This window comes from Lissotriton vulgaris, chromosome 6 (assembly GCF_964263255.1).
Source record: "Lissotriton vulgaris chromosome 6, aLisVul1.2, whole genome shotgun sequence".
In the NCBI taxonomy this organism is placed as follows: domain Eukaryota; kingdom Metazoa; phylum Chordata; class Amphibia; order Caudata; family Salamandridae; genus Lissotriton; species Lissotriton vulgaris.
The window spans coordinates 1,531,439,873-1,531,467,173 of NC_141694.1; the positions used below are offsets into that span (position 1 = coordinate 1,531,439,873).

The 27,301-nt window shown below is 45.8% G+C and overlaps 1 protein-coding gene across 1 annotated transcript in view; it reads left to right on the forward strand.

The window, feature by feature from the left end:
* ANKEF1 (ankyrin repeat and EF-hand domain containing 1) overlaps positions 1-27,301 on the forward strand; it is a 248,431-nt gene that overhangs the window by 129,888 nt on the left and 91,242 nt on the right. The window contains exon 6 of the mRNA XM_086927711.1: positions 16,689-16,812. Within this exon, the coding sequence (XP_086783837.1) occupies positions 16,689-16,812 (124 nt within the window). The remainder of the gene's footprint in view (positions 1-16,688; positions 16,813-27,301) is intronic.

The window sequence follows — 27,301 nt, forward strand, 5'->3', positions numbered from 1 at the left end:
TACAAAGTTCAAATATCAGTGCATCTGGAGCGGTGGTGGAGTCCCATCTGGAGATCTCGCAGGCGCTCAGGTTCCAGTGGATGACAAACCTAGAGCTGTTGGGGATGATCTTGGTGTATGAGGCCTTTCCTTGGAGGAGACGTGCTTGGTCTTTCCAGCTCCTGACAGCCGAGCAACTTCAAACTTGCCTCTCTTGCCTGGACTCCTCTCTCACTGGAGTCTCCCGGGGGGCCTTCCTGCCAGGCTGCCATGGTACTGTGTGGACTGTGCGGGTTTTGTGTAGGCCGCGCGAAGACATCGCTGAGGAACTGCCAACAGCACCACAGCCAAGTCGCTCATGTAGCCGCAGAGGGTGGTGTCTCAGTCTAGGTGTTCTCACCATCAGGACACAGATTCTACGCCTTCCTCCAATGGTCTTTGGGTGACCAGTCTTCATCTGTGACATCCATGCTTCCCGGTGCCTGTCGTGGAGCTGCTGCCGACGCATCTCTCCTATTCGGATTCCCCTCTCACAAGAACTTTGTCGAGGCCCTTGCCCCTGGATTGCCACATGACCGCGGGCTGTGCGGGCCGTTCATAGGCTGCGCTGAGGGGTCGCTGCAGAACTCCCAACAGGGTCATGTCCAAGCCTTGTGTAACCCCAAGGGTGGATATTCCAATGGTTGGGCATGCTCTACTTTGGCAGGCATCAGGTTGATGGGGGCACACAGAAAATGCCCGGGTGGCTAGCCGCCTTGAACTCCGGTTGTCTGGAGTGTTGGGATCCACTCTGGTGGTGCAATGCTCCTTTGATGTCCTTGGTGATGATGCACCTGGATGATGATGACGAAATTAGTAATTTTCCTTCAGTTGGGCAACAGCCGGCTTTCTCTTGCCTTGGGTGACCTTGTGGAGTGAGGAGGACTGGAGGGACTTTGTGTCTGCTTGCAATTGTCTTCTAGCAGGTGCACTTGCTAGGATTGGTGCTATTGATGCCAAGTAGCCGGTGACAGGTGAGAGGACGGTCGAACTGCGAAGCCTGGAGCATGGACGCAGATTGCGCTTGCTAGCAGCTTACGGTTGGTCCTCCCGCGAAGCTGTCTCCAGTGACGTCTCTGCACCCTGGTGGCTGGCTTGTGCTGATGAACACCTTCTCCAGTGCCGACGTGAGTCCTCTGTCCTGTCGCCCTTCTCCTTTCCTTCATGCGTGCCTGTGGTGGTTTGCCCTGTGGCGTAGTGCCACTCTCCTTCCTTTCTTCGCAGAGTGGCTTCATGCTACACTCTTCTTCTTCTGACCAGGTTCATCATTCGGATGTGGTGGCCTGCACATGTCTCATGTTTGCGCCACATGGACATTTCGCTGGTCGTGTCCAGTGCTTGGGATGGTCTTTCCTTTTCTGCGGACCTGTCGCAGGTCTGTCCTGTCGGTAGGTCTTGCTTTTTCCTCTTGAGGACCTTTCACGGGGCACAGTCCCCTCCTCAGGGATTTCCATGGTGGTCCTCGGCCAGGATTGCAGGTTACCTCTTCTCTCGAGGGCGTCATGCTTGTGCCTTGAGCCAACGACATTGTGGCACCTGCTCATGGCTCCATGCAGGCATGCTTGGCTGGTTGGTCACTTTGTGTGACGTGCTCCTTCTTGTTGCGCGATGTGGCGTCCGGCCACTTGCCGTCTGTCATTGGAGCACATGTTGCGGTGGCAGCTTACCACATGGAGTGTGCAACTCTCCTCTTGCCTGTCTTGAGACATTGGCAACACCATCTTGAGGCTCTTAGCACCAGTCCTGGCTGTGCCTCTCATGGCCTTTTGAATTTTTTTTCTGTTTGGCTTCTCAGGGTGCGGTGTGGTACTGTGGCCACTAGGTGATGCAGTGGGTGCTTTTCCATTGAGGTCCTGGCAGTCCCACGTACAGGCTATCCTACCGGGTTGTCTCCCCTTCACTCCTTGAGAGCCTACGACAACGGGTGTCTCACTGAGCCAAAACTGCTTCGTCAGTGCTGTAGTGGCAGCAGGTGGCCACCAGGGGGCCTAGGGTACACTTAGCTACCACTCTGGTTCAGCATGCGATAGTTTCAGCGTGTTGCAGGTCGTTCGCAAGTTCCCAGTACTTGCTGTCTGGGATGAGTTCACTCATCAGGGTGGCTGGTATATCATAAGCACTCCTCCTGCTCTCAGTTGCAGGGGTAGCTGTCTGCCACCCGGGGGTATGCGGTATCCTCTGCCTCCATCTCAGCTGATGGCCCGGTATTTTTGGAGAAGATTGATACTCCGGGGCAGTTGCTGGCAGCGTTCATAGGAGTGCTGAGGCCTGACATGCTGCAGCCCTAGAGGATGGGCGAACCTGCTGGTCTCTGTGGGGGCCAGGTAGCCTTTTAACTTGCTTCATTCTCTGTGGGACACAAAAACTGTCACTCTACCTCTTCTTCCCCGGTACGTGGTAGTTTGTTCTTTCTTCCTTCGCTTGTGATTTTATTTCTTATGCAGACGTGCTCTGGTTTCAATCTCCAGAGCTAGGATGCGGTACAGCAAGGAGGCTGCCAGGTGGTGCTGAAGTGCTGCCGAAGTGCTGCCGTCTTGAAGCTGCAGGCCTCGCAGGACACCGCAACAAACTTAGGTGTGGTGCTGCGAGCAGCTGTCAGGCCAGTGCAGCCGGTCTCTGGAGGCGGAGCGGCTTTCTTGATGCTATGCTTCATTTCGCCCTCACTAGTATCACAGGAGCAGATGCTGGGAAAGTTATTGCCTGTTCCAGGGTAAGTACAGCCTACTGACATGGGGTGCTGCAGATATGGGCATAACATATTCCAGGTAGGGGAGGGGGGACGTCCTCAGGCTGGGACGCCATCACCCGCACTCTCTTGTCTGTGTCTGCAGGCTTTCGCTCTCTGCTCGGTGTGAGGGGGCGTTGGGCACTCCTACCTCCTGGTGATGATGATCCTTGCTCTTCAACGCGGTGCAAAGCGTTGAGTCAGGCACTCGGGCTCTTTCCACCTCGTGGCAGTGCTTCTTCCGTTGTGCCGCTTGGTGCCCTGGAGGGCTGTAGTAGTAACCGTTTCATTCGCTGCGGTATGGTGGGCCCGTTCATCACACCGGCACTGTTGCTGCGGGGGACGGACTTGAGGGCATGGTCTGACAGCGTGGTGCCAGGCCGTTGTACTTCGCTAATCCGGCTGACTCCTCGGACTAGTCAGGTGAGAGCAGGGGCGCAACTAGGTCTTAATTTCGGGGGGGGCTGACATGGCAGATGAAGGGGCGTGGCTAATGTAAATCAATGGGGCGGAGCTAAAATGGCAGATAATCAGGATCGGGTAATGCTCAGGTCAAGCTGAGAAAAAATGTGGTGAATTCTGCATTTGAAACTGGACAACAATTAAAGCACACATTTTTGTTAGTTTGATGCATTGCCCCCCAAAACCCATACTCGCCCTGAATCTTAAAATTACCCCTGGCACACCAAAACACATACCCACGCTGAACCCTAAAATTAGCCCCCTCACACCCTAAAACCCATACCCGCCCTGAAATCTATAATTACCCCTGGCACCCCAAAACCCATACCCACCCCACACCCTAAAATTACCCCCTGGCACACCAAAAAACAATACCACCCTGAACCCTAAAATCACCCCCCTGGAGCCCAAAAACCCATACCCGCCCTGAACCTTAAATTACCCCTGGCACCCCAAAAACCATACCCATGCTGAACCATAAATTCCCCCCTTGTCCCCCAAACCCACCCTGAACCTTAAAATTACCCCAGGCACCCCAAAACCCATACCCATGCTGAACCATAAATTCCCATCTGGCACCCCATAACCTATACCCACCCTGAACCTTAAAATTACCCCAGGCACCCCAAAACCCATACCCATGCTGAACCATCAATTCCCATCTGGCACCCCATAACCTATACCCACCCTGAACCCAAAAATAGCTCCCTGACACCCCAATCCCACACCTGCCCTAAACCCTAAAATTAATCCCCTGGCACCTCAAAACCCACACCCACCCTGAACCTTAAAATTACCCCTGGCACCCCAAACCCCATACCCATGCTGAACCATAAATGCCCCCCGGCAACCCATAACCAACACCCTCCCTGAACCATAAATTCCCCCCTGGCACCCCATAACCCATACCCACCCTGAACCCTAAAATTGCCCCCTGACACCCCAAAACCCACACCTGCCCTGAACCTTAAAATGTCCCCTGGCACCCCATAACCCATACCCACCCTGAACCCTAAAGTAGCCCCCTGCACCCCAAAACCCACACCTGCCCTGAACCCTAAAATTACCCCTGGCACCCCAAAACCCATACCCGCAGTGATCCCTAAAATTACACCCTTGCCCGCCAAAACCCATACTCACCCTGAATCTTAAAATTACCCCTGGCACACCAAAACACATACCCACGCTGAACCCTAAAATTAACCCCCTCACACCCTAAAACCCATACCAGCCCTGAACCCTAAAATTACCCCTGGCACCCCAGAAACCATACCCATGCTGAACCATAAATTACCCTCTTGCCCCCCAAAACCCATACCCACTCTGAACCTTAAAATTACCCCAGGCACCCCAAAACCCATACCGAACCATACATTCTCCTCTGGCACCCCATAACCCATATCCACCCTGAACCCTAAAATAGCCCCCTGACATTCCAAAACCCATACCTGCCCTAAACCCTAAAATTACCCCTGGCACTATAAAACACATACCCACGCTGAACCCTAAAATTAATCCCATGGCACCCCAAAACCCACACCCACCCTGAACCTTAAAATTACCCCTGGCACCCCAAAACCCATACCCATGCTGAACCATAAATTCCCCCCGGCATCCCATAACCCATACCAACCCTGAACCATAATTCCCCCCTGAAACCCCATAACCCATACCCACCCTAAACCCTAAAATTGCCCCCTGACACCCCAAAACCCACACCTGCCCGGAACCCTAAAATGACCCCTGGCACACCAAAACACATACCCACGCTGAACCCTAAAATGTTCCCTGGCACCCCATAACCCATACCCACCCTGAACCCTAAAATAGCCCCCTGACATCCCAAAACCCACACCTGCCCTGAACCCTAAAATTACCCCTGGCACACCAAAACACATACCCACGCTGAACCCTAAAATGTCCCCTGGCACCCCAAAACCCATACTCACCTTGAACCCTAAAATTGCCCCCTGGAACCCCAAAACCCATACCCGCTCAGAACCCTAAAATTACCCCCTGGCACCCCAATCCGTAACCCACCCTGAACCATAAAAGTACTCACTGGCACCCTAAAACCCACACCCACCCTGAACTCTAAAATTACCCACTACCACCACAAAAAAAAATGAACACTACAAACTTACACTACATTTGCATATTTGGAGGGGACTGTCCTCTTTGACGTTTCTATGTATGTAAGTCAAGAACAACATTCAAAGTAACCTAGACATGCAGGCAGTAGGTAATGCTGTACTGAAAAATGCATTAAAGTTACTGGGACTTAGATAAATAAAAAACTGCTGCCTGCTCCTCTGATACTATACTGTGGAGGCTGGCTGATCAGCAGCACTGTGTCCTGGCATCCAGTCCCTCAAAGGTCTCAGAGTAGATAGGTGGGGGTCAAATGGCTCCTGGATTCTCCTTGCCTGTGCCTCCTCTGCTTCTTCCCTGGTGCCCTTGGATGCGAAAATAGAAAGATCCATGGCCCTGTTCACCATTTATCTGGTGAGCAGCGCCTTGGATGTGAATTCCATCCAAGTACACAGACAGTCAGTCCGGCTTCATCCAAAACTGCAGCACTGAAACAGCCCTACTGCAAGTGGTTGATGATGCGCTGGGGATACTCGACTCAGGGGGGTCCTGTCTGCTAATTCTCCTTGACCTCTCCGCAGCCTTCGACACTGTTAATCACAACACCCTCCTCAATATTCTTCAACAGAGAATGGGCATGGAGGGCACTATGCTTAAATGGTTTGCATCCTTCCTCTCTGACAGATCTCAAATGATCAAAATAGCGAACAGTCTTTCTTCTCCTGTGGCGGTGGGTCAAGGTGTTCCCCAAGGCTCTATACTTGCACCCACACTGTTCAATCTCTACTTAGAACCACTGGGAAACGTCCTAAGCAAATCCGGGATTCACTATCATCTCTATGCTGATGACACTCAACTCTACCTCAAGGTTTCCTCCACTCATGATCTCTCCATCCTAAGATCTACTCTTGACTCCATTCAAAACTGGATGTCATCTCATCAATTGATTCTGAATCCCTCCAAAACTGAATTCCTCCTCTTCTCCTCCTCACTCTCTCCTCCCCCGGTTCAATCATGGATGGATCAGATGAATCTACTAAACAACAAACCCATCATTGTCGACAGCGCAAAATCTCTTGGTGTCATTCTAGACAAAAAACTCAATCTAACTCCCCACATCAATTCTATTGCAAAATCTGCTCGCTACCAACTGCGCCTTCTTTGGGGAATCCGTCGCTTCTTGCCGGAGTAGGACCTTATAACCCTGGTGCAATCGCTGGTCCTCTGCAGACTAGACTACTGCAATTCTCTTCTTACTGGCTCCCCAAATCTCACCTGTCTCCACTTAAGTCTGTCTTCCATTCAGCAGCTCGTTTCATCTATGGGGCCAAAAGAAGCGATCACATCACACCGAGGTTATCCACCCTCCGCTGGCTTCCCTTCGAGGCTAGAGCTATCTACAAGACCGCTTGTATCACCCACAAAGCCTTGCACTCCTCCTCTCCCCGCTACCTGGCGAATAAACTGAAACTCTCTGGAGGCTCTAGACCTTCACGCAATGCCGAGAATCTACTGCTTGAACCTCCCACTTTCAAGAAGGAAAGAACAATGGCCCAATCCTTTTCAGGCAACGCAGTGAGAATCTGGAACTCGTTTCCGCCTGAGCTCCGGACCACCGCCTCCTCCCAGGCCTTCAAAAGGGACCTCAAAGTTCTCCTCCTCCAGAGACACCTCCAAAAGTAATTCACGTCCTCTTGCTATTTGGAGGAAGACTCCCCACTACTGATATTTTCTACTTTCCATGACCATGGGAGTGCCTTCCCAGTGTTTTCCTGTGGTGGGAGTGTCTGCCTTTTTGCAGTATTCTCCATGTACTTGTGTTCGGTGCCCTTTTGTAACATGCACACTACACTTTGCCCATGTAACACACGGTTGCTACCTCTCACATGTTTTTACCTTTGATACTTGCACAAGGGCCACCTTGCCTACGTAACGCCTGTTCTTGTGCCAGCACTTATTGCAGTATTATACCTCAAATTATACTCTGTTTTCTCTTATAACTGCACACTTGTCACTTTTCCTCTTGTGCACTTTTGACTACCTCATGTATTTTTGGTTGTTCACAATTTTTACTACCTCAAGTATTTTGTTTGCTCACAATTGTCACTATTACCCTTACTACCTCATGTATTTTTGGTTGCTCACAATTTTTACTACCTCAAGTATTTTGTTTGCTCACAATTGTCATTATTACCTTTATTACCTCATGTATTTTTGGTTGCTCACAATTTTTACTACCTCATGTTTTTTTGTTTGCTCACAATTGTCACTATTACCTTATGTAAGTAACGTATGTTTTAGTAATCTGCTCTTTTGTAATGTTTCTCATTATGTTTCATTTCTGTTCCTAATGTGAAGCGCTCTGACGCCTTCGGGTAAAGTCCGCGCTATATAAAAATGCATAAATAAAATAAAATAAATAAATAAATAACAGCAGGGGCAAAGGGATGGCCAGTGCAGGTGATGCTTTTCCTTTGTAAATTAATTCCTGCTGGCGTCATAGCCCAGGGGTTGCTGTCTGCGCACCTGTATGAAATACACATCTATACAAGTGCACAGACAGCACCCCATGGGCTATGACGCCAGCAGAAATTCCTTTACAAAGGAAAAGCATCACCTTAACTGGCCAGCCCTTTCCCCCTGCTGTGCACTTCACACCCCATGCTCACAAGCGATCAAGTGCTTAGGTGAAATCCCTGCCTTCAGGCAAGGATTTCACCTCGCGGCGCCACCGTAAAGGAAAACAAGAGGTGGGGGCAGGAGGTCACTCACTGAAGCAGAGGCTGGCTGGCTCGGGCTGCTGGGCCTCTCAGAAAGCATTAAAAAAATCATTCTCCGATCGGATGCTATCTTGCACCATTTCAGTGCGTGTAATCTTAGCCCGGGCAGAGGAGGCGACGGGGGGGGCTGAAGCCCGGTGAGCCCAATGGGTGTTGCGCGCCTGGGTGAGAGCCATTGAGGCGGGGAATCTCAGCAGGCTGTACAGCGCCCTGCTCAGAAGTAAGTTAAGTTAAGTTAAGTTCGGACATTTGTATAGTGCACTACTCACCCAGAGGGTCTCAAGGCGCTTGGGGAAGGGGTTCATTATTTGTCGAATAGCCAGGTTTTTTAGCGGGATGACTCTACCTGTCACCCTACGGCGAGGGTCGTAGGGCCTCTCGATTGCGGCATTAACAGCCTGCGTGGCTGCGGACGCATAGCTGGCATAGCAGGGGGTCTCTCTTTCTCTCTCTCATCGGAGTCGATCCTTGCTGAGCTATGCTTGGGGAGTGCTTTTCCCCTCCTATTTCTGCCGGAACCAATGGGCAGCACAGTGGGGGATGTCGCATCATCTTGCTTATTTCCTCCCCCTGAGGGACGACGGAGTATCTTGCAGCGGGCATGTGGGGTCAGACCTGCCTCGTTGCCATTGTTGTGTTCGGGGCCCTAGGCTCACATGATAAGCAAATAACCACATAAACACATTGTAGTTGGATACTGGAACTTCCCAGGGCACGTGCGCCTGGCCGCTTTTATTAACAGGGTCACCTGACCGGTGATGCCTGTAATGGGTGGGTGAATAGTGTGGGTTACAAGCAGGCGGAACACTAGAACGTGTCCTGCCGGACATTACAGGGAAGTGGAGTGTGTGAGAAAGAGAGGGGGAGAGGGAGTGAAACAGAGAGGGAGAGACGCAGAGAAAAAGAAATATAGTTGGTCTTTCTACCCTTGCAGGGGACTAAGGGTCTGATGTAGCGCGGGAATGCCTTAGGGTAGCAAGGCGCTCTATAAATATTTACTACTAATAATTATTATAATAATAATAATAATAACGTAAAAAGCATTTTGTGGGCGCTATGCATGCGATTCTCTAATTCACAGAACTTGCAACTGCAAAATCCAAAATCCCAGTGTACAAAAGGTACTTTGTGAGTCAGAACTTTTTGATTAGTTTTGGTTCAGGTAGCGCACAAAATGTACTCTGGGGTTCTTGGTGCTAAACGATCTAAACTTGGCAGGTGTAAGAACTAGCAGAATGAAAAGAAGTATGGTTTCAGCACCTTCCTGAGATGATATTATTTAGAGATGTCACAATAATTTTTTTAGAGTGTGGTCCTTTTTGACCTCAGCGATACACCCCCACACTTATCGGAACAAACAAGAGAATGGAGTGCTTAGATAGCAGTGATTGAGAGGGAGCAAATGGAATAAATAAATAAGCTTAATATTGAGGCTCATGCCTAATAAAATAAACAAAAAACGAAGAAGACTGATTCCTATGTCCATAAAGTAAAACCTGCAATACTTAGTTCCATAATGAAATAGCTATTTATCATGGGATAGCTGAATGTATCAGGATCACCTACAGGTCAACATTATTCAATTTAGACTTCTGTGTACTTGGACAAAAGACTCACATTAAATCACACATATACCCAAAATAAAGCATAAATGCATTTCAAAATATATTTTTGCTTGCTCCTTGTCTCTTAGGTTTAAAACGCATAGATGTTAATCTTACCTCTTAGTTCACGATCCACCTGGAGGTAGTCAAGATCGCAGGGAGTCTAGCAAAGAGCCCTTCATTTATTTCTTGCTCCTTGCACTCTAAATGAGTTGGGGCCATATGTATAAAAGTTATATTTTGCGATTCTCAAATAGCGATTTTTAGGGAATCGCTATTTGAGAATCGCAAAATGCTATGTATGTAGGATTTGAAAATAATTTTGCGAATCCTACATATTCCTTGATTGCGAATCGCAAATTGCAATTCGCAATTAAGGAATACCTCCCCATTCATTCCTATGGGCCTAGAGGCCCATAGGAATGAATGGGAAAACATTCTCCATTTGCGATTCTCAATGAGAGAATCGCAAATTGAGAATGCAATTTCAAGGGTGCCAGGGTGACAAAAGGACACTCTGTTGCACCCCTGATATGTGCATGAGTGCCCATGTGGCACACACACATGCCCTAAGGGCATGTATGTGTGCCACATGGCACACATACATGGCAAAAAAGAAATCGCAAATTACCACCAACTTGAAGTTGGTGGTAATTTGAGATTCCTTATGGCCAAATTGCACTTTTTCTGGGCCTCATACATTGCATTTAAGGAATCGCAATTTGCGATTCCTTAAATGCAATCGCAAAATAGGGAATCGCAAATTTGCGATTTCTTATTTTGCAAGGCTGTTTTGCTTACATACATACCACTTAGCAATTTTGCGATCGCAAAATTGCCTTCATACATATGGCCCTTGGTGCACAATCCGTTCTGAACAGACAGGAGAAGGGAGATGTTTGATAGCAGTGATTGAGAGGGAGGAAATGGAATAAACAAATAAGCTGAGCACTGAGGCCCATGCTTCATAAAACGTCCTGTGACTGCTATGAAAGACATATAAACGAGCACTGGACGCATGACCCCCCTTAAAATAGTAAACTACGCTTACTTCTGCACACTGGTTGTGTGGCAATCCAGTCTCAGCACTGACAGGAACACTAAAGTACACGCCTTTATATTACTCCAACCTCAAAAGCACACGAGCTGCCACAATAATAACTCCAGAGAGTTAAACTTTTGCTAAAAGACACTCAATGGGATTCAAAATTTGGTGAGGACAGTAAAGGTGCGTTCCCTATCTTCCTTCCAATTCGCAATGGCATGAAAAAGTTGATCAATACCGACCCGTCAAAGTAGGTGGTGTGGATTTTGAAAGTGGAAGTTGACTATGACTGACAGCTTCCACATAGTGAATGACAGGTAAGGGCATCAGGTGGAGGTGGAGCGACGTTCCACACAAAGAAAACAAACATTCAAGTTTCAGCAGTGAAACCTATTGGCTGTACCAATGCTTTTTTGTGTAAGACATCGCCACCCCGAGGCTACAAGTTTACACGCCATGACTAATCCAACAAACACGGAGGTGGAATTGCCATCATCTAAAAGGACATCATCTGCTGCATGACCTCCCCGGAAGACTTGACCCTTATGATGCAGCACGTCTATTTCCAACTCTACACAGATGGAAAAAGCACCATCAGTAGCACCCTTGCCTACAGACTGCCAAGACCACACTCCAACATCTGCAACGCCATACCTGACCTCATCGCACCGATTGCCTTTGACTCAGCACTACATCTCCCTAAGGATCTCAGCTTCCACTCCACTCGACCCTAGCAACACGAACAGAACCAACCTCCTGGAAAGCATGAACAATAGTTGCCTCAAACAACTTGTCACCAACCCTACCCATATCACAGGACACATGCTTGACCCCATTTTCATATCCAGCGACAGAGTCAACTACAACCTTTTGTTCAGCTTAACTGGACCGATCACTACAGCATCCGCATCACTATCTCAGGGCCCAGCAACACTGGTACCGTTCCCCCTCATTTCCACCTGCTGAGACTAGAAAAAGATATCAGAAGACCAGTGTAACAACTTTCTCAACTTCCACCTCTCAGACACAACATTTCACTCAGAACAGGCGACAAAGAATTTCTCCCAGTGGATCACAGAATGCGCCAACACAATCCCACCCTGCCAAGCCAGCCAAGTCCAAAGGACTCACAACAAGAAAGGAAGTGGCACACGAGCAAAGAGAGAGGAGACTATGCAGCCTTGAGGGCAGCACTCAACCAGTACCACCACCTTCTGAAAGAAACAAAAAAGAAAGCCCTAGCAGACTGTATAGAAACCAGCACAAACTGCAGCAAGAAACTTACCATCATAAAGGATGTTCCAGAACTCCTACTGACCCCTGTTCAGCACCACCAGATAAGGAGGGCAGGAGGCTATATAACATCAGCAACCTTTTTGCAGCAACGGCAGCTACATCCATCAGGTTCTCAAATGCACTGGCCATTCTGGGTCGCTACTACTATCAAATGTGGTTGAATCTATCCGCCTTCTTGGAGTTCCTACCAAATGACAAGAAAAAGAAGGCGGAGGACATTTTGCAAGAAGGGGCAGACCGTCGTCTGAAATTATTGACACTGCCAAGGACCGAGTAAAAGTCAAGTTTATTTCGGTTAATTAAAACAATAGATTTACACATCACAATACAATACATTAAAAAGGTTCACAGAACATTAAAACAGTAACCTCTTTTAGGGGAGCAATGTCCTCCTGGATAATCTTGTTCACATTGCAGCCCATCCCGTATTGCAATACCTCTTTCATAAAACCATGTAAAGTTCAAATGTGATAGGACAAGGTGTACTGTTAGTGCAAGGGCAGCATAAAGGGAAAAAATGAAGGGTGAATTTAATTCAAAACAGCGGTAGTGCCACATCACCTCTTGTTCGACATTGCTGACTATTACACTCCCATGGACACCTATTCCACTGCATGTAAGCATATGACAAATGCAGCAGTATTACATCAACAGAGCTCGCTTAAAGCGACTGCTTTCCGCCCTGAAGTAAAATCCAAAATTATGGATATGCCCTTCGATGGGGAGAATTTGTTCAACAAAGATGTGGATGAGGCTCTGCAGGCCATCAAAGTTAATACGGATACTGCACGTTCCCTGGGGATGCTACATCAACAGTGTTTCCAGTCCTTTCTTAGAGATAGAGTAACAGAACAATAAGGTTAACAACCTTCCTTTCAGTCCTACTGAAAGCTGGGGAATCGACCCCAATACACTGGCCAACAACCTTACGCGTGCTCAAGACACCCAAGATGACCCCAGCTGTGGAAAAATCTCAAGACACCACTAGAAGACAATGATAAGTTCTAGGCTCGCTTCATCTCGCCACCCCAGGACCAACCATTGAGCCACTATCTCGCGGCCTTCTACAATCAATGGGAGAGTATCTTTTCAGACAAATGGGTGTTAGACATCATCCATTATGGTGACGCCCTGGAATTCATTTATAAGCCTCCCTATCATCCTCCTCCGAAGAGAATGCATGAACATCTTACTCTCTTAAAGCAAGAGATATCTCTGCTTCTCTCAAAGGGAGCAATAGAGAGAGTTCCTTTGTAGCAGCACAGCAAGGGTTTCTATTAAAAAAGGTTTGGGAAATGGAAACAGGTAATAGATCTCCAGCAGCTCAACAAGTATGTAAAGTAACAACCTTTCAGAATGCTCTTCTGTGCAGGAAATCCTATTCCTGGTCAACAAAGGGGATTTCATGACTTCTCTCAATCTCTTAGTTCCATATTTCCACATTCCCATTCACGTGAAACATCTGCGATTCCTGAGGTTCTAGATGGCAGGGTGCCACTATCCTTTCAAGATTCTCCCGTTTGACCTGTGATGGGTTCCCATGGTTTTAACCAAGTGCATGGCACCAATGGATGCCTTCTTAAGAAGATCTTGGCACCCAGTATTCCATACCTGGATGACATGTTGGTCAAGGGTCCCACATTCTTCTCTGCATAAAGATCCACCATGGCATGTCGGCAGCTCATTCAGTTTGTTCGGCTGAATTTGAACACAGAAAAATCACCCATGATAACATTGCATGCGCTAGTATTCTAGGTGCCAATCCGGACACCATGGTCACCAAAGCTTACCCGACTACGGAGAGAGTTAAAAATATAATGGAGACAACTACTTCCCTTGCAAAAAGAAAGTCCACTTCAGTAAGAATGATCAAGTCCCCTGACTATCAAGTGCTGGCTGATTAATGTAAAACCTGCATAGAATATAAAGTAAGTGAATAATATGCTGTTTTAAAACCTGCATTCTATATGATATTGTTTGTACCAATGTATCACTACAATTTACTCATGCAATTGCATTGTTGTTCTTCAATAAAAAGAGTTATAAAAGAAAGAATGTTCAAATCAATGTTGGGAATGCTGTTCATTAATACTAAATTGTCATCTGCACATGAGACCTTTGCAGGAACAATTGGATGTACAATAGATACAGGTGTTTGGATCATTTGACGACTTGATCAACATCACCCCTACAATGAAGCAAACTTTGTCATGGTGGGGAAAAGAAGCCAATATCTCTCTTTTTCGAGGCAGCACTACCATTCTTCATAATGACAACAGGCACTTCCCTGGAAGGTTGGGGGCTCATTTTAAGGAGCTGAAATCCACAAAAAAATGGCCTGTTCATGAACCACAAATGCATATCAATCTTCTAGAACTAAAGCTTGCCCAGAATTTGCAATTCCTTTTTCTAGTTGAGAATGAACAAAACTACCACCATGTTTTATCTCGCCAAATAAAAGGGGACGAGATCAAAATGTCTCTTCTTGCAAGCTCAGCAAATATGGAAGTGGTTTCTAATGCACAGCATCTTTCTGCAAGTCGAGCATGTCACAGGAATAGACAACCAATGGGCAGACAGTCTCAGCAGAACAAGTCAATGCCTTGATTGACAAATAAATAAGCCAAGAATGTTTCATGCTTTTTACTGTCCACAAAGATCACAGTATTTCATCAGGAACAATTCGACTTCATCTACTCAAACGGATAGATTTTTGAGATATGTGCAAATCATGCCCTGTATACCTTACATATATATGTAGTGTGTCTCTTGGGGCCAGACCCAAAGTTAGTATAGTGTATGGCCCCAGTCAGACCAGTCAGGGCAAAACACTATTGTGCGTGCCCACAATCGGTAGTCTGTGCTCGATTCGGGCTTCCGGCCTACCCCTTACTCTGCCGATCCGGATACTAAGAGGCGTGAACATTTTGACCCTGGTCTTATATTGATTAGAGACTAGATACATCATTATCTCTGTCACTAGCTCAAACTCACGTTTTAAGAATGACAAAATTACCCAAAAATGTTAATAGTTTTTGGATCCTATTAGTCCTATTAGTCATTTTAACACACACAGCCTCCTCTTATTCTACTCACACCTGCACATCACACTCAAACCGCACTCCTCACGCCGGCTAAAAAGAAAAAACCTCCGGCAAAGACACCCCTGAGGGGCGCGTTTGGCATTGCAGCGCTGACACAAAAGGGGCTGCCCAATGATGAAACATGACGCCTCTCGGGGTGTGTGAGGGCCCTTGCTTCTAATGGGGGCACTCCCCTGTGCTCCCCTGGATTCACCACACTAGGAGACCTGGATCCCCCCAAAGGAACTGCACACCCCTTGTTTTCATAGTCTATTTAAAGGCCGTGTGTGCTGGACCTTAAGCAAGCCCTCGTCCCTCCCTTTTTGCTATTTATTCATCCTTATTAGACATGGGTCCTACATCAGAGCCGGTTGGAGGTAATGCAGCTTTATAAGTTCATGGCATTTACTTTGAATTGCGGGGATAGATATCCAGCTCCACAATTCCATGACCATCCCAGATTAGAAAATCAGGGTGTTGTAAGTTTTCATAATTCTTCAGTAGGCACATGTTGCAGTTTTCTGTAATGTCCTGCTAGCAAGCATTTAGGTTTTCCAAAGTCCCAGAGGTATCCTTTGGAAACATCCAAAGGACATTTCACTAATTGTCCAGTTACCTTACCTTTCAAGCCTCCTCTATACTAGCAGTGCATATTCTTGGATAATCCAACAATGTCCAGTTTTCCCATTTTCATGTACCATAAATTCCCAACAAAAACATTATGTCCTGTAAGGCACACTTGGCACCTTTATAATTCCCTTGGTAGCACACTTCATAATGTTTACCTGTCTCTGGGTAGTCTGGCTCTAGCTCATGCTGCAGATTACCTGAGTTAAGAAGCAACAAACGTATTCTGTCTTTCTCACTCATCTTCTCCCTCTACCACACCAGCTTCCTGATGCCTCCTACTCTACATTTTTTGGGGGCAGGACAGCTTCCTCTTTCAGAGATGCCAATTCCCCATTAAGGAGGATCCAGCTTCACTGCCTCAGATCCATGGACCCTGAAATCGTGTACTTTGTTGGACAATGCTTCTGGGGTACCAGTGTCAAAGGAGTAGTCTCCAGGGGAACAAACCAGGAGAGCTTCCTAATCCTTCCTCCAATAGAAAATATATGCAAAGTAGCATTGATAAAAAAAAATATAGGGGTTGGATGATCTGGTGGGCTACATTGTAGGGTGCTCTGAGTAACATGTTGCTCTGAAAAACACGTTGACGATTTCCAGTAAAAGAATTAAATTAAAGTATAGAAATTACATTTTCTTATTATGTTTTCGGGTTTGTCCCCAAGCGATTCAGCAAACCCGAGGTACCAGGTTGTGTCATTGATATCTTTTTCTATTCTATGCCTATAATGTGGGTTGGCACGGTCACGGGTCAGCAGAATTGAGGGTGACTTTTCATCCCATTGTACGTGTAAAAAATATACTAAGAAGTGCTGTCTCGCTGAATTCTTTACATTGTGTACGTTTGATGGTCGCACCTACCTAATTTAACAACATGTTCTCATTTACAGCAAAGGCCTCTTTTTTCACCTATTTGCATTAGCTTACTTAAGGTATTTGTTTCCTGCCCTTTCATAGGTTTTGAAGCTTCTTGGTGCATACAAAGCAGACTTTTCATTTATTGCAATGGATGGAAACACAGCACTTCACCTTGCGGCCAACGGAGGTTTCGCTGAATGCGCCAGGTATATAGCCCAACGGGGTAAGTGACTGCTTTCATTAAATATACCAAGATAGTATTTTGATTGTGTTATTCCTATTATAATGCAAAGGTCTATATTAGAGACAGGTAATTGAACAACTTATTTTTTTTACTATTTATGGGGTCTGACCTTGGGGCCTCCATTGCCCGTGTACTGTTTTCTTAAAAATAATGTATATTCCTACTACTATTACATAGATTACGGGGCTTTGGGTCAGCCCTCTTATAGATATGCTTCGTGGCATTGGCTGTCACATACCGGATCAGCCCACAGACCTCCATGCATAGAATGGGGCAGTGGGTCAGCCCCTCCAGCCACCGGCTTTGTTGCCATTCTAATTCACGTTTAGAATCAGACCACTGTAGAGCCATTTGGTGTTTTGGTTGTCAGGCTGTTGAGTGTCTGCATTTTGCTGCTTTATAACTACAATACTGATAGATAAAGGGATCTATCACTGTTTACGATAACACGGCAAACCACTTTTCTAGATGGCTCTTGTGTACTGCACCTGTGGTCAGGAGACAGAGGCACAGTCAATAGCAGCACAGTACAGACGCAGAGCATCAGATAGATGCTTTCACTGCTGAAGGAGCAGGCTTCGGGTGTCAGGGTGTTTCTACCCTGCCCCTTTCTCTTATTTGCTTCTATTTAAAAGCACCCACTCTAAGATAGCCACTATACCTTTATAGGCTTTTCTACAAGACCATGGGTTCTGCACTTTTTTCTGGAATTGCATAACTCATTTGTTGATGCATACAATTCCTTTTTCTTTTTTGTTTTTTTCCCCGAAATATTTTTCAGTTCTAAATGTGTCCCTTTGTAGAGCATGCCTACTTTCATACAATCGTTTTATTATTTACTTTTATAGCTATATAAACAAACTTCACAATGTTATGCATTTTTACATTTGTGTTGGGTATCAGGAGACATTTCACATTACATTAATACCCTGTAGAAGTAATATGTTTAACCTTTACACAATAATTGCTAGAGACAGTAAATTTGTACTAGTCACTCACAGGTATGACTGAGTATATTTGGATATTTTGACATGTTTTTAACTACAATCCCGCTGTCTGTTCGTTTTGTGCAATAGGATTCAGAATATAGGAGCAGAGGTCACAGGTGAAGAGGATCCCAGGTGGTGGTGTAGTGTAGTGCCTATTTTCCCAATAGGCTCTGCACATTGGAATAACATAAACAGCAGTGTAGACGTAGGACTGAGGTCATCTAGGTCTCTACTGACTATGTTAGACTTAATTTAGGTTTGCCAGCTAGCTCAGAGGTCACTAGAAACTTTCTCGAATGAATAGGGAGGGGTTAACTTCCCTGATTTAGACAAGAAGGGATTCGCATAAACATGATAACTTTGCTCCCTCAGAATAAAGAGTGTATCTCTATAGTCGTGTGAAAACAATAGACGGCTATTTCACTCAGTCAATCGTGCATGCTTAGTTCCACCGGAGTGCAGAGAAATAGAGAGATGGGCGTTTTCAATAAAAGGTGTTATTTTATTGAGCAGACTTCTTTCTCATGCAAGAGAAATGAATTGCCACAATTGCAATACTTATCATAAAGTAAAGTGCGTACAGTAAAAGTAGTATTATGAAATAATACTGTAAAAGCATTGATACGGTTGCTTAGCCATATGACACTTTAAAATGGATAAAATATATACATACATAAAAACATTGACTAACAAACTCAACTGGTGTTTCTAGATACGCCTACCCCAGTGTACCTGACCTAAGCCTAATACGTGGGAAGGAGTAAGTGAGTTTGCAGTTTTTAAGTTAAGTTAAGTTTTGCCAAGTATCGGAATCAAGAATTCTCTCTAAGGTTTTAATCAGCTCCGTACCTTAGTTCTAGAATGAAGGAGGTCTTGTATCTCGCTTCTCAGGACTCTATCTCCCAGCAACCCGCGAGGGTGACTTGGGAACACCGGACCTGGTATATTTATACCTGAAAGGTGCCGGATTTGACGCAAGGTTGGACATAAGACGTCACTAAGAACTAACAGTTCTTTCTGGACTCCAGGAGTTCTTATGCAAATCAAAACAAAAGCAGGGGGGGGGATTCCCGGGCTGCTGGAGGCTTAGTTTGTTTAAAGAACGTGTTGTACTTTCTAGGAGTCTATGGGAGTGGTCTTGCTGTGCTTTGGACTGCATGGGCTATTACTAAATATGGATATGATTCTTATGCCTTTATAAGGATACTATTTATTATAACCACATAAGGGCATTAATCGGGAATATCGAATTAGGGTCCTAGATAGAAACACAACAGTGGGGGAGGTCGAAAGGTGATGATGTTGGTGTGACCCATGCATTAGTTGATTGCATTACAATGGATATATAGTCTCTGGGGTTCTCTCCTCATTGTTCTATGCTAGAGACTGGAGCATTGTATCCCAATTAGATTTTTTGCACATGTTCCATCTTTAGGTCTGGCGTTAACCAAGCCCTTTAAATTTTACTAAAATATGTATAAAATACATACATATAGGGGCTTTCAACCACTTCTTCATCCATTGGTCTGTTGTTGTGTCATTCTCATTTTGCTTCCTATCGCAACAGTGTATCTTATGGGGCAATTTTTTAGTCTACTTAGGCCACTGGTTAATTTTACTTCGAGTGACTGCAGTTTGCTCTCTCACAATGAGCATATCAGTACACAAGCTAGTTCCCTTCAGTGCTAATGTTTTGTTCATACTTCATAATTGCGTTAGTGTTGCCTTTGTGTTAAGAGCCTGATGTAATAGCCGGATGCGTCGGATACATAGTCCATCTTTCTCAGATCCTGACTCTCCCCCAGTGCAGTTATAAATTCTCTTTGTAGTATTTTTCTTTTCTGGATACGGCCAGTTCACAGATTACCAGTTTGTGTCCATTTGAAACTGTTCTGTATAGTTATGCTCTTTCTACTTTTTCCATTCTCTCCTTCATTCTGTACTTCTTTTTTCCTAATTTCTTTCCTTCCATTCTTTCTTTCTTTCTTTCCTTCTTTTACTTTCCTTCCTTATTTTTTGCTCATTCATCTTTATTTCTTCTTTATTTCTCTTTCCTTCTTGCTTTCTTCCATTCTTCTATTCTTTTATCTTTCTCTTTCCTCCTTTCTTTCTCTTTCCTTTTCTCTCCTTCCTTCCTTTCTTCTTTCTTTCTTTATTTCATTCTTTCTTTCTTTCTTTCTAGCCTTCTTTTTCTTTCATTCTCTTTCTTTCTCTTTCTTTCCATTGCCTTCTTTCATTCCCTTTCCTTCTGTTGCCTTCTTTCATTCCTTCTTTCCTTTTCCCCTTCTTTCTTCCTTTTTCCTTCTTTCTCTTTCCACCTTTCCTTCTCTTTCTTTTTGTTTTTTCTTTTGTTTCTTTCTTTCCTTCTCACTCTTTCCTTCACCCTTTCCACCTTTCTTTCCTTCTTCCTTTCTCTCTTTACTTCTCTATCTTTCCTTCTCTCAGTTTTTCCTTCTCTTTCTTTTCGCTTTCTTTCCTTTCATTTCTCTATCCCTCTTTCTTACCTTTTTTCTTGTTTTCTTTCTTTCATGCCTTTTTCATCTACATTTCTGTTTCCTTGTTTCTCGCTTTCTTTCTCAAAGGCAAGAGGCTTACAGCCAATGCCAGACTGATTTACTATTTTAGGTCAGTGTTAGCCAAGACCTTTTGATTTTACAATAATTCTGTGTAAAAAGTAGTTATTTATATGAGATTCGCCCTGATGTTATCCATTAGTCTGTGATTGTTTTTTTCTCATTTGTCTCCCACCTACTCCAGCATGCATTAAGGGGAAATATATATCAGTCTTCTTCAGCCATTTGGTGACTTCACTATGTGTTACGGCATGCCATCCTTTCACAAGTAACACGTTCACACACACACATTGGTTCCTTTCAGTGCCAGGGAGAACTATGGTTATGTTTGGGTGAGGGGGGAGTTTAAGCCAAAAATCCTTTTTTGCCTGTAGCAAGTTATAATTTTATTTTAGATTGATGAAGGCCCAGCATATCCCCAAACAAAAAAGTTTTGAAAAAAACATGAAAAAGCAAAACAAGAATTGGCAAAAGTCTGACTGTAGTACCAGACTTATTGGCTTTGCCAATACTGGTTTGCCTTTGCAAACTGGAAATCACTGAACCTCTGGCTTCCGTACATTTACTCATCACCCTTTTCCATTCCGTCAGGCCTGGTGCGTGTTGCGGGGTAGGCTCCTGTGATAATTGAATAGTAAATAGGGGTGAGCACCCGTCTTCCAGTATAAACAAAAATACACCAAGACGCAGGGTGGGCACCTGCGCACGGGGGATAAATAATATATCGACCCAGCTCACAAAATGCAGCGCTCGGTGCCCAGCCCAGGCTACTAGGGGAAGGAGAGAGCTTTTCAGGCACAAAAGCCCTTCCTCAAGATGCAAAATACAGCTCTCCCAGGCCCTAGGGGGAAGCCAAGTCCAGTAAAAGTCCTGCAAAAGTTCTCAGGCAGAGGAGAAAGGTAGGGGGGGCAAGGCTGGGCCCAGGGGCCAGCTCATAGGGCCCTCCAGGCAGGGAGGCAGTCCCCAGTGGCGGTCCTCCTGCTGCCCAGCAGCAGCAGCCCCTCTCAAGAAAGGATCCAGGAAGAGAACAACATTTCTGGGGACACAGCCCCTTTTTATACAGGTAAATCCTTTGTCTGTGTGCAGGGGGGGAAAACCCATCGCAGCTGGTTTTGGAGCACTGTTATATGCTCAGCCACCCTTCCTTTTCACTAGTCAGGCTAGGGTCATCAGTCGCACCACAGGGGGCGGAGCCTGCTTTGTGTGGGGAAAGCCCAGCCCTATTCAGGTCCCAGGTGCACTCCTCCCCAGCCATCACACATGCAGATCTCCCATTCACCACTGGGGCAGACCCATCCTGACTCCTGGAGCCTGGCACACCAGACAGCTCCAGCCAATCACAAGCCAGCACCTTTACTGCACAGGTACACCAACTTCTAGACACACTAGACAAATTCACGCCGCACGCATCATTGCGCAGCATTTAATCACATGAGTCCGCCCATACCTAACTAAAGCTTGCACTCCCCACGCATCAGGAACTAACATGGACACATGCCTTCCCCATGCATTCCTATGGGAGGGCAGGCCAACCTCACTACACACACACACTTTACCCTGGGACACAGTGGTAAAGTGCGCAGAAACCAAAAATCACTACCACCAATTCACATTAATAAGCAAAAAGTTTAGGGGTGAACCTGCCAGAAGGGCCAAGTCCAACAATGACCGTAACTGTAGGAAACACCCAACTTGGCTGCAACCTCTTCCTGTTGACCTGAAATGGTCCTCTAATGTTTAGTGTTGTGCAGCTTGGTACCACAAATGCCGACTGATCTGGATGTACAGTGTCTTTCAGTGTACCATAATTCTGCTCACTATTATTTTACCTACTAATTTACAATCAGCATTCAATATGGAGAAGAACTATATAATGACACCTCTAGTGGATCTATATCAGATTTTATCATGGGACGCACGCTGTTACACCGTGTGCTCTGGCTATTTACTGGGAAAAGGGGCAACTACTCTCGAAGAACTCTATCAAGGGATCTTAACCATATTTCAAAACTTAATAGAAGAGAATATATGTCCTCTGACATATGATGGACTCATTAATTCCATCCACAGAATATGGAACATTAATGATAGACCTTGAACTCACACATTAATACAACCAATCTAAACCAAGGGTAGGGGCTGGAGGTTGAGCAGCTGGATCCAATCAATCAATCAATCAATCAATCAATCAATCAATCAATCAATCAATCAGTAATCATATAAAGCGCGACTACTCATCTGTGAGGGTCTCAAGGTGCTAAAGGGAGGATGGCGGGATGCAGTGCAGTTATCTTATAGAGATGGGCTGGAACATTCATGCACACCCCTATATTCTCTGAAGGGAAAATGAGTAAAGGTTATTGAGAGGGAGCTGAACAGGAAGGAATGGAAGCAGGTGTTTTCCTACATTCACAGGATGTCTTGAAATGCCTGTTTCAAATGAATACAGTTTTATTTCTTGTGTACGGCATACCAGACACCAAGAAAAGTGAACAAAATATATCCTGGGGTGATATACGCTGGTCCCAAATGTCTCGAACCCCTGGCAGGATGCATTCATATGGAATAGAACTGTCCAGACCTGTCAACGTTTGGAGGGGGGCACTAGACGCTATAGCTCCTATTGCAAAGCAAGCAGGTCTGAACAACATAGAGTTTTTTATTGGGCTTACTTCTTTGACCTAGGATCTAGCCCTAATTCAAAGCTTAGAGAACAAGTGCTAGAAAACCCCTCTCTCCCCATCATTATTTAAATGTCGTTTACCACTGTATCATTGGGCAGACGCGGAAAGCTCAGCGCTCCATATGGAATAAAAAATGGCATTAAGAAGGCGCCTTTTGTCGGAGGTCTGGAATGAGATACTGCTAAACATGCGTACGTTGAATAAGAAGGATGACTTACCCACATGACGCTCCACAGTGATAATTATGGCACAAAATATGATCCAGGTCATACTCTTCTACATCCTCTAACTTCACTATACAGAATTGGATGGAACACATTAGGTATTGTGAGGAACATATAATGTAAATCTAAGTCTCGCACCCATTCTGTAAGATAGTATGGAATATTATGTCCAACATTTTTGAATCTGGGTTGTTTGTCATGTTCTATAGCTGCAATTCTGTTCTAACAATAGCAACAGGCACCTACCTGGCTTTGAATGTTTATAGTTTGTTGCAAGTAAGAATGAACCGGCCAACTTCCTATTAGTTAAAGTGCAAAGAGGGCACAGTCCTTTCTATTTTTACTAATTGCATATGATAATTCCGAGATGTCCCAATTTGATTTCCAGTTTCGAGTTTTTTGAGGCACAAAGACATGTAAGACTATGTAAAAACATACTACAGTAGTACTACTTTACCTACTACAAAACGCCATTTTGAATAAGTCACTCACTGTGTGTGGTTGACAAGCATACCGGAAAATATTATTTTCAAATAAAAAAAAAATATTTGCAAGTTTACATTTCCGATTGGTTCACCTTACACAGAGCACGCCTGTGCGAGGGATTAATGCCCATATGTGTTTACTTGGATACTGAGTGTAGCAATACTAGACAAGTGGTCGTAGTCAGGTCTATTTCCTGCCGAAATGCTGGTTTGCCTCCTGTCCTTTGATAACCGATTACAACCTATTGTCCTAAGGAAACATATTAGAGCCATTTACTCATATGTTTATATGTTTTATATACGCTAAGGATTCTGTTCATGGGACAGACCTCCCTTGCTCCGACTGGCTGTTAGACCACAAAGCAGATGGTCTGTTTCTAGAATTTTAGCTACATTTTCCTAACCTTGACATTCCTCTTAAGTCTCTTTTGCATAGGGCATCTCTGAGGCGAAGGTCAGCTTGGTTGTGTGACTGCTATCGGGACTATGGGAATAGTTAAAATGCATGGGTACACATTGTGATTCTGGTTTACTCCTGTGCATTAATATAGTTGCCCCCAAATATCAATGTTTGCACTATTTAGTTTGTGTCCCTCTGTTTCTTGCCACAAATTGCTCTCCTTGGTAATTGTCCTAACTCCATGCCGCGAGTGAACATTTTAGGAGATGACTCAGGGCTTGATGGTTAAGATCTTTCCTGAAAAACTGGCAACAAACTGTGACGTTCCCTCTTTACCGCTTGGAACATAAGACATTCAACTGCCATGTCCCGAAGGGCTCTATTCTGTACCCTCCTTTATTCAACATTTATATGTCGCCCATGGTCAAACTGCTTCATCAGATGAGATATACGTGCATGACATGCAATTGATTTTAGATTAGCAAACAAGCTGACATCGATTGATCACATTTATTGTTTAAATGTTTTAAAGCAAAATCCATCGAAAACCGAACTCCATTTTACTTCATCTGAGCCATCTAAGGTACTTTAATTGGAGTGGCACTCTTTTTTGGGGCAAAAACGTTTCCCCGACATCCTCAGTTCATAATCAAGGCATCCACTTTAATGCAGATCTATTTTCTATTTCTATTTCTGGATTTGGTGAAGCGCAACAGCTACCCCGGCAAAGGGGTGTCCCGGCGCTAAGAACAGGCACGCAGACTGAGGATAGAGGGGGATGGGGGGAAGGGGAATCTAGGGAGCGGGGAAGAGGTGAGTCTTAATTGCTTTGCGGAAGGCTGGGAGGGAATCAATGGAGCGAATGCTGAGGGGGAGATCGTTCCACAGTTTGGGGCCAAGGACGCTAAAGGAACGGCCTCCAGTTCGGCAGAGTCGCGTCCTAGGGATTGTCAGGAGGAGTTGGTTGGAAGAACGCAAAGCACGGCCAGGAACGTAAGGTTGGGCAAGGCTACGAAGCAGAGGGGGGTTTCCTTGTTTAACGATCTTAAAGATCGTGACTAAGGCCTTGAATTTAATTCGGAGTTCCACGGGCAGCCAGTGGAGCTTACGGATGGTAGCTCTGGCTGAACATCTGCGTGGGAGGCCGACCAGCGTTCTGGCTGCCGCATTTTGGATACGTTGGAACCTAGTTATTTCCGCTTTGTTGGCTCCCAAAAGGAGAACGTTAGCGTAGTCCAGGCGCGATAGGATGGTGGCCTGGACGATTAGCTGGCGAGCCTTAGAGTCGAAGAGCCCAAGTATGGGCCTGAGGTTCCTTAGAAGGCCTATGCAGGTGGCTGCCACCTTTTTAGTGTGGGACTGGAAGCTAAGGTTGGCATCCACCCAGACTCCCAGATTTTTGACACAATTTTTGGGGAGTGGAGTGGCGCCTAGGGATGACGGCCACCAGTGCTCGTTCCAAAGGCTGGTGTTGCGGCCTAGGAGGAGCACCTCGGTTTTTCCGGCGTTGAGTTGGAGGTAGTTGTCCGTCATCCAGCGGGCCACAGCAGTCATACCCTCTTTAAACTTAGATGCCACGGGGGACGGGCTTTCCGAGAGGGTGACGACCAGCTGGGTGTCGCAGGCGTACGAGACCAGCGTGAGCCCCCACTCTCTAGCCACGTCCGTAAGTGGCTGGACGTATAGATTAAAGAGGGAGGGGCTCAACGCTGAACCCTGGGGGACACCTTGAGCTATGGGGTGGGGTTTAGAAAGAAATGGAGGGGCCGACACCTTGAAGGATCTATCCTTGAGAAAGGATTGGAACCATGCAAGTGCGAGGCCAGTCACACCGGCCATCTCCAGACGTTTCAGAAGGATGTCATGGGATACCGTGTCAAAGGCTGCGCTGAGATCAAGAAGAATCAGCGCAGCACTATGACCGGAGTCTAAAATCGTCCGGAGATGCTCCGTAGTGGCCAGTAGGGCAGACTCCGTACTATGGCCTGCACGGAAGCCGTTTTGGGAGGGGTCCAGGATTCCGTGACGTTCCACGTGTTTCGAAAGGATGCCATTAACATGGGTTTCGGCTATTTTGGAAATCCAGGGGAGAAGGGATATAGGCCGGAAATTTTCTGGTTTGGAGGAGTCGAGGGTAGGTTTTTTAATTATCGGTGATACCCATGCTTGCTTCCAAGCTATGGGTACAGATCCTGTAGAGAAAGAAAGGTTGAGGATGTTCAGCATAGGGGATAGAAAAAAGTCCAACGAGTCCAGGAAATGAGAAGGACTCATGGGGTCAGCTGGGGAGCCAGACTTCACTTTCTTACCTAGTCTGATCAGGTCTTCAGCGGTGATGGCAGAAATTTGGGACAGAGGTAAGATGTTGGGCGCTGTGGTCTTAGGAACTCCACAGGGAGGAGCGATCTGTGGAAAGGTCGCATAAATTTTCTGGACTTTTTCCACGAAATATGTTGCGAGCTGCTCACATTGCTCGTGGGAAGAAATTTTTGGTGGGGGCACCCTAGGGTTTTGGAGCTCTTTCACTAGTTTGAAGATGATTTTAGATGGGTTCGCATTGGAGTTAATTTTGTTGGTATAAAAAGAAGCGCGGGAAGATCTGATCGCTTTATGGTAGGTCTTAAGCCTGGATAGATATTCTGCCTTATCCTGGTTATCATAGTGTTTCCTCCAAAGGCGCTCAGCTTTTTTACACTCCTTGCGCATTGCCCTAAGGGTATCGTCGTACCACGGGTTAGAGGGTGTATTACGTCCTTTAGTCAATTTAGCCGGAATAAGAGTGTTGAGGCTGTTGCTGATCCAGTTGGTGAACGAGGTATAGGTCGCGTCTATTTCCTGATTAGCGTCGTATTGGAACTCTCCAAGGGTATCATGTAGGTCGAGGGGGGAGAGTTTGTGCCAGGGTCTTTTTAGACGCTGAATGGATTCAGTTTTGAACTGACGTTGAGGTGCCGAAACACTCAGTTTAACAAGGTGGTGATCCGTCCATCCCATGGGGGTGGGGGTTTCTGTAGCTGCCTCCTGTATGTTAGAAAAGATCGGATCTAGGGTATGTCCAGCTATGTGAGTAGAAGTGTGGACTAGAGAGTTAAGTTGCAGTGCCGAGAGGTCTG